General features: G+C 35.5%; 1 protein-coding gene across 1 annotated transcript in view; it reads left to right on the plus strand.

The window, feature by feature from the left end:
• Positions 1-14,246, plus strand: part of WDR72 (WD repeat domain 72) — a gene marked incomplete at both ends in the record, with an annotated part of 114,587 nt that overhangs the window by 2,697 nt on the left and 97,644 nt on the right. The window contains 8 exons of the mRNA XM_082321669.1: positions 1,685-1,763; positions 4,778-4,952; positions 5,506-5,582; positions 7,433-7,552; positions 9,476-9,621; positions 9,990-10,086; positions 13,061-13,202; positions 13,699-13,944. Of these exons, the coding sequence (XP_082177795.1) occupies positions 1,685-1,763; positions 4,778-4,952; positions 5,506-5,582; positions 7,433-7,552; positions 9,476-9,621; positions 9,990-10,086; positions 13,061-13,202; positions 13,699-13,944 (1,082 nt within the window). The remainder of the gene's footprint in view (positions 1-1,684; positions 1,764-4,777; positions 4,953-5,505; positions 5,583-7,432; positions 7,553-9,475; positions 9,622-9,989; positions 10,087-13,060; positions 13,203-13,698; positions 13,945-14,246) is intronic.

Below are 14,246 nucleotides of genomic sequence, written 5' to 3' on the forward strand. Positions count from 1 at the left end.
AAAGGTTCTGCCTCTGAAGGGATCATCAGGCTTGCTTGGAATGTGTATAGGTAGGACTGAATAGTCTTCCAGCCCCTTTAAATGTTCACTTTTACCAAATTACTGCTGACTTCTCATCTGTATTATGTAAGGGCAAAGCATCCATCACTGATCCCTGGAAGGCTGCAATGTGAAGTTGAGATAATTACAAATAGGATGCTGCATCTTCAGGAGATGCAGTGTTTGTTGAACTGCATTTTCTGGCTTATGAATCATTCACTCTGCCATTTTCAAGCTTCTGTCTTCTTGTATTGAGGGTGGAGGAGGTTGTATGGAAGATGATACTCTCCCCCCATCCCGCTTCAGAATCTCTTAAGTGTTTGTATAACTAACTTATCCCAGAAGGATGAGTATTGAACAGTATATTTTTACTTTTTATATGGAAATCTATAAACTAATTCATAATGATGCAGAAGTTCTCACTGTCCTGTGCATGCATATAGCATATGCTGTAGGACAGGTTTATCAACATGTGGTATCACTTACTCCTTGTTAGTACACACAGTAAATTAAGTGCAACATGCAGAAGCTGAAATTATATTCTGGTCTCATTTGTGCATGTTTGCGTGTATGTATCAACTTTACTGCTTTAGCTATGTTACTGTAATTGTCATTCTGATATAAGCAAGGAGAAATTCACTGCCTTGAAATGTTTAACAAACTGTGTAAGTGTTCTGTTTAAGTTACGAGTTTTGGTCTACCAATTCTGATGCTACACTACAGAGGTATAGATTTCACTGCTTAGATTATCATAAAATGTGAAAGTGTGTAGATTAAGATGTAAATCATTAGGTAGTATTTCTGATATAATATTTTTTCCCCAATGTGTTCTTTAAGTCCTCATACAGAATGTCTCAATGTAATTTCAGAAATCATAAAATGGTTGTTTCAACTGTGGAAGTAATGATTGCTGTTTAAATGAAATCTAAAAGTATCAAAGTTTTAATATTCATTTGCTGAGCTACGACAACATACCTCATACATCCTCATTTACAACATTTAATTTGATTCTGTTTCTGTTGTACTCTAGTCCCATAACATGTTTAATAATGTCTAGATGAGGAAGACTGACTAACGCATCTTTCTCAAACATTAATTGTAATTAGGTGTAGCTAGAATGTTGCACAGACATTTAGGTTGTCAAGAGGGGAGTTGCTGTATCGATAACAGATTTCGGGAACAGCCTCATGGTGGCACTGTTTCTTCTTAACAGAAGTTGCGGCTCCTCTCAAGAACTGAAGCCTGATGCGGCAGATGCATTGTGTTTTTCAAAATGTGTGGTTTAAATTCAGTGAAATGAATCATTTTCAGGAGGATGTAGTTCCAACGACAGATAGTTACAGTGACGTGTTGACGAGCTGTAATGGCAGTATACCTACAATTTGTTGTAGACCAGAGTTGGCCTTAAAGTCAGGTTTGCTGCAAGGCAGCAGGGTGTAATTACCAAAACAGAAAGAAACAGATACTGTGTGTCATCCTCTGCTAATGACCACAACATTTTCTTACCCAGTAATCTGTAACAAAAAGCCGCATAAACGACCAGACTGCACTTAAGTACAGCACTAAAGAAAAACTTGGTGGCACAAAATTATTCCAGCCAGTTGAGTGGAAATGATAGAGAATAATATAAAGTTGTCTTTGGCAGGGAGATGTGTGTTTGGAATGTCACTAGTGGACAGTGCATTGAGAACGCAAAGCTTCCTTATAGGCATACAGCAATCTATGTAAGTATAGCAACTTTTCGTGGAATATCTCTGCTCTTTACAAGAGGATTTTTGCTTTATTAACATATTTTTCAGAAACATACAAATTTAAATGTATAGCTCATATCATACTTAATAGGAAAAAAAAAAAACCCTTGCAATAAAGTAGTTTTATATCTGTCATTTTTTCTTTTTTGACTTCCTTTTAAGAAAAGAACTGAGACTTTTATGTTCCTCTGAACTCCTTAATCAAATCAAACATTCTTTTTAAGCCACAAATGTCTGGAATGCAATATCAATTAACTTATTGTGAAGTTTGGGCACTGGGTAGCAAAGTGAAACTGTCTTAATCTCTATTCTTGTCCTGTGTTAAAATTGCATGGAAACGTGAAGTTTAATGTTTTGGCTTTTTGATGACATATTTTAGAAGTACAAGCAGTCTAACTAAACATCGTGAGACAGTCTGCTGAAGATCTTATTTTTAAACATTTGAAAGGTTTTGATGCCTAACTGCTGACATCCAAGACTCCTCTGCCCCACTTCCAAAAATACACTTTCATTCATCACAGAACTTGGGACCGATCACTTATTTTCAGAGGCCAAATTGTTTTAAATATTACTTCAGATAATTTCAAGTGTCTGCTTTGAACTCTATCCAGATACACTAAGCATCTAGATGTTGGAGTGCGAGGGTGTGTTTGAAATACGTGTGTGTATATGATTGAGGAGCCCAGCACATATGGATTTGATTCAGAGAGATAGCTTATTTCTGGATATATTAGTAGAAGAGCTCAGGGCTCCTAGGTTAATTAAAATGCTGGTTTTCTTCAGTGAGGAAGTCTAGGGTGGAACTAAGCCTCCAAATGATGGAAGTCTGAGACCTCAGGTGGCTCAAACTACGGCCAAATTCAGAATCCAAATGTTTTAAAGCTTCCAGAAGAAACACTGTTTTTCATGACACTGTTTTGGTTGACACGATGAATTAAAACACAGTTGTTAATGATAAAGGGAAGAGAAAAAGCTTGGGTAAATTACTATGTTTTACATATATATACACACACAGACATATATATGTAAAAGCATAGATTGTTAAGAAGTTATTCTTCTATAATTTTTATTTGTGTATATGTTTAGAGCGTATATATTCTTTTTATATATATATGTATATACACACAATACAATGCCTCAATTATAATGTAACAGGTGCGGTATGATGTGCTTTGTGGTATTGCTTAATTAGATTTTAATAGTTAAAGTTATGGAGGAGTTCTGCAGAGAAGTAGACAGATCTGCATTGTGGAGATTTTTGTGGAGATCAGAGGCAGAATCTTCATTCTTATCCTTCAAGTTAGGAGCACCAAATACTTCTAGAAAATTGTTACTTCTCTATTAGGAGAAGTGAGCTAAGTCTAATTTTGGTGAGATAATGATTTTTTGTTCTATAACTTGGACAAGATGGCTAAAGGAAAATAGGAACGTCTAACAGGAAAACTTTCTTAGGAAAAAGAATAGATGTCGCTAGGAGGGGAAAGGCAACCTTTATTTATATATATATATATATATAGACACACACACACACACACACATAATAAATTGATTTTTTTTTTTGTGAGGGTTTTTGGGGGGGTTGGGTTTTTTTGTTTTATTGTAGGTTTTGTGGTTGTTCCATGGGGGATGATTGCTTGTGGCATAATAGTACCTGAGAGAGTATAACTTCCTACAGAATGTTGTTGTCTGGGAGGTTTAGTGAACACTGATTTTGATAGCATCACCATTTAAAATCATTGCTTTATTTTTAGTTAATGTTTTAGTATGTTTTAATTAAACTACTAACCTATCTGGTCTAGTAGTGTCTTTTTGTTCAGTGTAGATGAGTCACCTATAAATGGCAGATGTCAAGTAGTGCAAAACGAATATTTGCCATTTGAAATGAAGTTTAACACCAGGGTCAACTCTTAACCATTTGTGGGTCTTAACCAGTGTGGGATTTTCTCAGAGGACTTGACTGACTATACAAATCTTCCAGTTCAAGCCTAATTTAAGAGTAACAATAATTACAAATGGGTCCTACTGCTAAGCATTTCTGTCTCTGATCATTCATAATATCTGTGGTAATACTTATCCTATTCCCAGTTACTTATGCTTCTTTTGTTTTCAGACTTCAATTAGTTAACTGATAGACCAAGAATTGTTATCTAAGCAAAGCTGAATGTACAGAAAACTTGCAGTAAATGAGGCACAATTTTGTGGGTCTATCTGATATTTTCCTCTGACTACATGATTCTTCCCTTTACTTTAAGGATACTATTTACTTGTAAATTCCACTTGAGGTGGGTGCTTATGCATTTGTAGCAATTATGTGTACAGTTACAGATAGATATTACACAAAATGCAAATGTCCTTGCACATATAAAACACCTAGCAAAAAAGAGATCTTCATAGTAACTGCACCTCTGTCATCTCTGTTCCTTAGTATTTTTCTAATTGTCTGGTTTTTCTTCTCTTTACATGATTGTTGAGAAGGAACAAATCCTCAGAACACTAGGGCATTTAGTTTCATAATGAAGGATATCTCACGGAGGGGAAATTCTTCCTGGGAAATAATGGAAAATTAATTATGAATCTTCTGCATTTTCACCTGATTTTTTCATCTTTATGTACCTCTTGATAACTGGAGCTTTATCAGATGTTTGGAGAGAGATGAGACCTGTCAGAGAGACAAGTCCCAAACTGTTTAGCAATTTATAATGAAAATTAACATCTTGATTGCTTCTAAAAAGCCTAATATTTAGGCAGGGCAGATACTGCTTTCAGTACAAAGTACCGCTTACTGTATGCCTAGATTAAATTGTTATAAATGTATGTGAAATGCTTGTGTCACTAGCAAAATTGTGTATGGTCTCACGTATGCAGTACATTTTTAGTAATGCTACAAGCGTTGATTACAATTCCAAGTATGACATGCTGAATGTGAAAAATATGTGTGCGTATTTGTGTAGCTCTGTGTGCTGACTTTCTTCTTTCTACTTGCACAGTATTACCATTGCTCGTTCCGAATGACAGGTGAAGGCTGGCTTCTTTGTTGTGGAGAATATCAAGATGTTCTTATTATTGATGCTAAGACTTTGGGTGTTCTTCACTTTTTATCATCATCTCAGTCTTCTGATTGGATAAATTGTATGTGTATTGTACACTCTGCAAGAATTCAAGGTATACATTGTAGATGTATTTATGTAGGCTAATAATGATAAAATATTTCTGTATAGACAGTACAATCCTGCTAGATTTAATATCTAATGTTTTACAGAGCTCTCATACACAAGATGTTAACGTTTCATTGACATGTGTAAGAAGCTGTTTTTAATACTCCTAATGTTGGTCATGATTCATTTAATATGTTTCTTAAAGAAAAAAACAAGCAGCCTCTACACTGATTCTAAGCAGCTCATTTCTTGGATATGAGCACAAATTAATTTTGTAATATCAGGGAAATTAAGGGCACAAAACCACTATTCTATGCCTTCTATTGAAATATATCTGATTGGTCAAAATAATTATTCACTACTTGCTTGCATGTTTTGTATTTCTATATACCAATTAGTTATTTTTGTGTAGAATTAGTATTTCATCTAAACAGTGTCCTCCAGAATCCTTGTTTTAGTGCTGTATAGAATACCAGTGTCTATGCCAAGGTTCTCTTTTGGTGTTAGGCACTGTTTGAACTTGGTTTCAAGTTGACTATATCACTGTTAACTTTTCACAGAAGACTCATTGGTTGCAGTGTCTGTAACTGGAGTTCTTAAAGTGTGGGACCTATCTTCATCTTTAAATAGCATACAGGTCAGTTTGTATGAGGTATGAAACAGTGGTTTGGATGATAACATGAATGTAGTAATATTCTCAAGTAAAGGATACATTTAAGCAGAATATGAATAAATTAGAATCTTCTGGATATGTATTAAACAGAATTGATAAATTTTGTCACAAAAATTCTGAAAATGCACCCTCATATTGCTATTCAAAATTAGTTAGGCCATTGGACAGCTCTTGCCTTGACAACTGCAATGTCTTTTGCTTAGGCTTCATGTCTTTCCACATTCCATGATGCTGAAGTCGTAATGCTTTCCTTCCATCCTGATAATGTCACTCTATTCTTTGAACCCCTTCACTCCTTCCTTTAAACTCAAAGCTCTTCAACATCAACCTTTGTACCCCCTCTTCACCCTTGTTACTTTCTTCAAAATGGTCCTTTAGACTCTGTTTTCCTCTGTCTGCCTCCCACAATGCTGTCTTCACTTGGAAGAGACTCTTGCTTTGTCAAGTGCCCTATTTCTCCATCTTTAAACTCACTTATTCTGTGCAACTTTTCTGTCTTAATATTCTCAGCAGGTGTCACTTGACATGCACAAGTATTAGAATTGGAATACAGTGTTTTGTGTTTGGATTAAACTGAGAGCTAGATTCGGAAAGGGACTTCAGTATTACAGCTAAGTACTATGAATCATCAACAGAAATGGCAAAATGTCAACAGTCTTCTCTGAACATCCGTAATACGTTACTGCCTTACTTGACAAAATGCAGAGCGTGCCGCAGCACTACTTGTTAATGGGTAGAATCAGGCCCCTCAGGAGAGCCTGTCAAGTTTGATACCATACCGGTGTTTTTGTGATGTTTTTGGTTTATCTGCAATGTTTTGGAGGGGGTCTTTTCAACATTCCTAGGGCAAAGAATACTGTCATGCTGTAGAAATTCCGGGGACTGTAACAACTGATTACAGGCATCAGAGAAGCATATATGGTATGGTGCCATCCTTTTACTGCTTGGGGCCTTCTTTTGTGAAGGAAGGAGTGCAGAGTTAGTAACAATCCAGCTACTTCATCTCTTAAAGAGCAGTATTTTAATAAATATTGTTAGATTTAATTGGAATTAATTGGAGCTGCAAGGTGTAGTGAGAGAATGGTTTGCAGTTTGATAGCCATGATTCCGTGACCAGCATACCTCTTCCTTGAGAAGTTTTGGTACTGGTGGTATCTTTCAAAACAGAAAACATCAGTTTTCAGTGATTTAATCAATAATTAATAAAAATAATTCCAAGATAATAATTTTGAGCATGATGGCCTTGATAAGTCCTATATTCACACAAACAGGATGAAAATACATATATTTTTAAAGCCATCCATACATTCAGCAATACAAAGCTAAGAAAATTAATTATTTTTCCACTACTTTTTAGAGGTGTTAAGTTCAAACAAGACATGACAACACCATATGTCTCAGACTGTCCTGGTTGCAACAAGGATGAGTGGGGAAAGCAGAATATTCATCAGCCATTCTGAATCTGATACCATCAGTTTATAGGTTGTTGTAGCTATTTTTTTGACTGAAGAATACTTAGCAGATATTCATTACAGCAGATGCTATCTATGACCTGCCTTTAGTCCTTCTCCATATTCATTATCACTACTTTAAAGTGAGATCAAGGTCTGAGCCATGCTGAATGTCTTCTGTTTACATGGTACTTGTGAACCCTGCTGTCTTCCTATCTCACTTTTAATTAAGAATTATATGTTGCTTTGCATTTTTAAAGTATATGTTAACAAAATTATTTTCACTGGTTTGTTTCTGTCCTAAAAGTAAAAGCTCAGATATCTAGAATAAATCTTAAGGCTTTTTTCCTCTGTGCTGTAAAGGAGAGACAAAGTGTGTGCGAGAAGGAATCAAAATCTCTGGACTGTATGAATTGTCAAGCAGTGCGGTTTTGTACTTACACGGAAAGGCTTCTTCTAGTTGTGTCCTCCACATGCTGGCAGGTACGTTATTGAGCATTATACTTTCTTTTTAATTTTATTAATAATTTTGAAAAGCTAATGTGATTTTTACATACAGATACTTTTTTTTCTCCCCAGTTTAAAGAAAAAGCGTTCACTAATCGTCAAATATAATAGTGCGCTGTATCCCTTCTCTGCTTAACTGCCTGACTGAGATGAAATGTTTATTTTTTATTAATGTATTTCTGCTTTAAAAGTTTAACGTGAAGCTGGCTGGGTAGAAAGGGGATTACTTTAAGTATTAGTCAGTTTTAGGGCACTGGGTGCATTATAGTCCCCTCCACAGTGCATTTCAAAAGGACACAAAGATGCACAAAAACTGTTTAAGTATGATGGAAGTAATCACAGTTGGCAAGTCCTTGGTAACCAGGGGCCTTTGTTGCATTAGGGCCAATAGCCCGGGTTCCACTGATGGAAGCCAGCAAAACTAAAGACCCCAGACTTTTTCTTGTAGCTGTAAGAAAATAAATGCGGTGTGTTCTTACTGAAACTGTTATTAGTTTATTTTAAAGTTTAGTTAAACTGAACTTTATTGTAAAAAATTACGTACTTCTTTTCCCCAGTGTTACGACATTCCTCTTAAAATAATCTTGAGCTATTAGTGCAACATACATATCTGATCCAAACACCCCTGATGGTGGGGGGGAGGGCAGAAATTTCACATACACCTGAGTCAACTTTGAATAATACAGTTGTAGGGTATCCTTGAGATTTCTCTTGGGCTATTTAAAAAAAGTCTGTACAAAAGCATTTATAAAGAAATTCCATGTATAGAATGTATAGGCTTTTCATGGCAAAAAAAAAAAATCTGTGTAACATGCATTGTTTTCTATAACATTTTTCCGCAAGAGGTGCACGTTTCTTGTAATATCTCCATTATGCATTTGAATATTTATATTTTACTGCTTAAAATAGTGTTATTGATACATAAGTCATGTTGGATTTTCAACTTCTATGTTTCAATGAATATACAGCTTTAAAATAAAAGATGATGATGATCTTCTTAGAAAGGTATGTGATATGTAGCACAGGAGAGATTCACATGTGTGTTTAGAGTGGCTCCTTAATCCACTTCTGTAGTAATGAAAACATAGAGCAAATTGGCTATAAATTAGCTAATGAATAGAAATTGTATAGGAATAGTTCATAGAAAGTCTCATTCTGAAATCTATTTCCTCACACTGCTGGAATAAATTATAAAAATGTGGCTATGAATACTCTCTCCATGAGACCACTAGGAATGTGAACAAGCAGAAAATATCCTAGGTTGCCCTAGTCATATCCTGTTTAAGCTTAAAATGGGAAGGTCAGAGGAAGCAAACAAGTCACGTAATTTTTTTACCAGCTCCAGAAATGGAAGAGAGAATTCTTGCAAGCAGAGGATTATATGTTCTTTGCTTTCAATTAATTTGTGAAAAAGAAAAATCTCTCTTGCTCCCCAAAGAAGAAAAGAAAAACTCTGCTTTGTTATGTGCTGTGAGTACACCAGCAGATCATCTTTTAAAGAATACAGACAGAAGCATTTATAGTTTCTATCAGTGTCTTCAATGTCATATTTATGTGCTCAATTCATTAACTAACTCTTTATAAGAAATTAATAGTCCAGTAAATATTAATAATGAATGCAAGGCAAAACAAATCCCATACAAAATCCTCTAATATAACTAAAGGCTCTAGTGCTGCTTTTTTTTTATTGTTGGTTTCTTTCTCTTTGAAATATATGGTTTCATTCTGACTTTACAGTAGTTTGATAGTATAAAAACTGCTTTGGCTTTAAAAGAGGTAGTCAAACTACAATGAGTCAAGCTAATGTTCTACTTATTGATCTATTGCCCAAAACCAGCTTGAATTACAATGAATGTGCCAATACTGTTTGTTTATATTATATTGTTTTTCTGAGCTTAGGTATATGATTATTGTGATTTCTCCTTGCTTTGTACTGAGTTCTGTAAAAGCGGTCAGTGCTTTGCTGGTGGAGAAGTGCTAGCAGCTTACAGACTTATCATCTGGACAGAAGATGGCCGCAGTTACATCTACCAGCTGCTAAACAGGTGGGCTCAGATGGGAAATTCACACAAAAAGTTCAGGTACAAGATGAACTTTGGGAGGTTTATTATGGAAAATCTCTGCATGCTGCAAATGATCAAAAACCAGAACAAAACCACTTTGGCACTCAAAGATTTACCCTGAGTTTGACAGCCCTCAGTCTTTGTTGGACACAGCAGGGGACACAGGAATAAGATTAGCCATGTAGAACTTGGGCAGCTGGTGCTGTGATTTCAAAAAATCGCTTGTAATTACTTAATTGGTAACTTTTAATTGAACTTGTGAATCTTCAATGTTACTGTTCTGCTTTCTAAAAATATGACTTTCTAAAGCTTTTTTTTTTTTTTTTTTTTTTTTTTTTCAAATTATGCAGCAGGCTTTCTAAAAGCATATATCCTGCTGATGGGAAGGCGCTGAAAGAAACTGTTTATCCTCATTTGCTCTGCTTTACTGATGTGAAGGAAAATAAGGTAAATTCATAAAGGTTTATAGTGAGCTTCAAAAGTTCATTCATTATTTGTTTGCAGTTACCTGAATGATGCCTAAAAAGTTGTTGAATTTATCAGCAGATTTAATTGTTCTGTGAAAACAACGAGTAAGACTTATTCCTTAATTTTTAAATTTTTACTTACAAACTTGGAGATGCTCATAGCATATTTTGGTCTTAAATTCTGGCAATATTTACTTTTTTCACAGGGGAAAAAAATTCCTGTATTTTCAGCTATAGATAGGCTAATTGTTGAAGTGATTTTTTTTTTCCTAATTTTGGCAAAAAAGGGAGTGCTTTTTTTTTTTAAGTTAAAGGTAGTCTAAAATAGCTTTAGAAGCTTTTAATTTCAAATCTGAAAAAAAACCCCAAACAAACAACAAACCAACCAACAAAAAAACAACCCACAAACAAAATGTAAGCAAGTTCCTCATTTCTTGTTTTATTAAGAAATGTATGCATGTTTCAGTGTAACTACATAAATAGGTTGTTTCCCATGTGTATCCATCCTAAATTGAAAGGGTTTGTATCTGTGACATTTTATCCAGAATACTGTTATCTTGAGCCTTCAGAGGCATAATCATATGCCTAACTTTCTTACACTGTGAGCAGAGACTGACAGTACCCACAGTGCATAAAATCAGACACATGTGACTCTCTTCAGAACCATGGTCTCTGCTTGAGGAAGCCTCCATGGTTAAGAAAAGAGGAAGCTAAAAAAGTAAGTGATCTTTATACTTCTGATTGAGAATTCACCTTTAGTAGAGCATGTCACACCAATTTCAAATTTAGAAGTTACTGCTTAGACAAAGTAGCTCAAGTGGACTCAGCTATGCTCAAAAACCTGCATCTTGACTCACTTTTTGAGTAGTGCTTTGTATGACCATAAAGAAATAGGTAAGGAAAAACAGTTAATTTAAAAAGTAGAAAATTGATTAGAATTAGGAAGTAGGGGGAAAAAAAATGTGACAGGGGTTCTTATTTGGCAAAAAATTGAACCAAAACAAATATAACAGATTTTTCTGTGTAGCTTTGGTTCTGGTTTTGTTGCTAAGTCTTACTGCTAATACTGTTTATGAAATAGCAGTTTTTGGAAGATGTGGATTTAATTCCTGCCTGCAGTTTCTTAGTTTGTTTGATATGTATTTGCATGAGAACTCAAGCAGGTCTTTAAACAGTTTCCAAAGATACGCAACACTGTCAAATATATACCTATGTGAGGTTTTCTAGTGTTCTTTTTTCTTTCTGTTGACAGCTGTAGGCTCTTAAAAGCATTTTTGTTGCATACACTTGCAAAGCCTGACAGATTTAATTTTCAGTTGAAGGGCAATAGCACAAGCCATTCAGCTTTTCCCCTAAATGCTGTGATCTAAAATCAGATAGGATAACTGCTGAAGGATGCCAAAGGGTCAGATATCGTGAGGGAAAAGAAATAGCCAAAACCCATGGCTTAGCAAATAATAGGGTTACAGTGGTAGTAGAAAGCTCAGATATGTTTCCCCCAAAACGTATGTGTTTTTTAAATAATGTCCCGTACCCTTTTCTAATATTTCTACTTTAATATTTACCTTACTACCTGAATAATTTTTATAACAGATTTGTGAGACAGCAAAACTGACTGTGTGATGATCCATTTTGATCTCCATTCTTAGATTATAAACTGAACCACATTACAGTACAGTTGTTTATTGTGGAATTTACTCCCAAACTTCAATGTTGTAAATAAAATATATCCAACATATGGGGATGTTATTAAAATGCCTTGAAAGAGCAAACGGAGTCAAGCTGTGTCTACACTAAGTAAAGGTGATGGGTGGAACAAAACAGTTTGTGCTGGTGACTTTTCATCCACACTACCTACAGTACAGGACGTGCTTTTGGGGTTTTTTGGTGTGGATTTTTTTGTGTGCTCCTGCACACATCTCCCAGTTTACTTTCATGCAAAAAGAATCCTGATTTGGTGCTCCAAGACAGCTCCACAACACAAACCTAAGCATTCGCTTCCAAAGCACACGCCTGGTGTAAACTCAAATATACTAATGTAGATGTACCTGGAGATTCCTAATTTTCTTGACTTTTGTGAGGGTTTTGAGCAACTGGAAGCTTCCCCTTAGACACCTCACCTATTTTTAATAGTTTGATACTTGAGAATGAAGCTTACGTAACAACTAAACAGGGTGTTCTTGGCAAGTCACCAGTAGATTATCACATAGTTTGGGTGTTACTGACGTGGTGATATAGAATTATCTGTGGCGTTATACCTACAGGCAAAGAAAACCTACAGACTTGTACTCTTAATGGGAGAATAAAAACATGGTGTGTGTCCGAGATAAATATACTGCAATAAGTTTTACTGTTGACTAAATGAAACTAGGTAGATGTTAGTAAGTCTGTTTATCAATGATATTATACCTCTGTAGTATCTAGCTTTTTCCAGATGACCGAATGATGGTGTTTTAGACTATTACCTATCTATGTAAAAGCATACTACTTATCTTTCATTGTTTGTAGTAATTTAAGCCATCATGATTGAAGCTTTGTTGAATTTGTTTTGATGTGAAGATTATCAATGTTTCACTACGCTTTTTTAGCCTGATCTTGGTGCTTATGCTGCCTTTTTTTTTTTTTTTTTTTTTTTTTTTTTTTTAAACACTGGTGATACTATAATAGATTCTCCATTTAGAGACTGTAAACCTACGGAGCTCTCCCATTCCACTTTTCCATTTGGGATGTAGGCTTAGCCAAGGATACTGGCAAAGCAGAGGTGATCTTTGAGGGGCTTGTACCAGGCAAAGTAGACCTGGTCTGAGCAGAACTTAGTGACAGGTGGGGGATCAACCATTATTTGTTTTATTTCTACAGCTTTTGATGTAACAACTTTGCATTTGCAATTAATTATTACATTATTTTATCACGTCTTTCATATCAGAATATTGATTTACTGTTATTTTTGGCAGAGCTTTCCTTTTGTTATGGGCTTCATGAATGAAAGAAAGGAGCCTTTCTATAAGGTTCTTTTTTCTGGTGAACCTTCAGGAAGGATCACTTTGTGGCATGTTCCTGATGTCCCTGTGTCAACATTTGATGGTTCGCCAAAAGGTCTGGCAATTCTGTGCTCTTGACACTGTCTTTTTAATTATGTCTTTAAGTCAATTTTCATGAAAACTTAAATTGTCATGAAAATATTTTCACACTAGAAAGTGATGCTCGTTCATTCATTGTGTAATGATTGCCTGTAGTTAGAAGGAGCAAGACACTAACAAAGATGAGTGTCTAGAAATTCTTCCTGGAACTGAACAAAAAAAGTTCCTGTTTGCTTACCACCTGCTCATAAATGCTTCTCTACCAAATATCATGAAAATTTACTTAGTTGGTCCTGCTTATGGTTGTTCATAGGGAGGTATAAAAGAGAAAGGATTTAGTGAGATATGATCTAGTATTGGAATAGCAACTGCTGACTTTCCATCACTAGGCTGCAGAAAGGATAAGTTAGGGGAAGTGATAAAGAGATGAAAATGTATGTTTTGCTTTGGATTTTTATTTTGTTTTGAATTAAAAAAAATTTAAAATTCCTGACTTTTCCCCCACCCTCTAGAGATCCCAATTACAGCAACGTGGACTCTTCAGAGTAATTTTGACAAACACCATTCAATGTCAGAGGGCATTATTGATCATCTTTGTGCGTCTAACGATGGAATCGAAAGTGCAGTTGTCAGTTCCTCTGTATACATACCCAGTCTCGATAAGCTAGTGTGTGGATGTGAAAATGGGAAAATTTTTGTAACACTAGGTTTAAAAACTGCAAGAGCAAGACTTTTAGAAAACATATCGTTGCTGAAAGGTAAGTTTTAACAATTTTGTCCAAATTCATCTCAGTCAAGCACAGAAGACTGCATACTTCTGACATTCCCTCCAGTGATCCCAGTAAAAATTCTCTGAAAAATAGGGGTTATGGTCAGGGATTGAATGAGGAGAATGGAAGATTATGATCTTCTGTCTCCATCTGTAGCTGATCTATTGGATCACAGCCTAGTACTGCCAAGGTGCTTTGCACTGTTAGGAGTCCTGGAATGGCTGTGGGGATGGAGTCACCTGGAAGTGAGATATGTGGGGTGTCACGATATGGGTAGTAGCATTGTGGTT

Source organism: Platalea leucorodia, assembly GCF_965183815.1.
Source record: "Platalea leucorodia genome assembly, chromosome: 9".
Classification (NCBI taxonomy): domain Eukaryota; kingdom Metazoa; phylum Chordata; class Aves; order Pelecaniformes; family Threskiornithidae; genus Platalea; species Platalea leucorodia.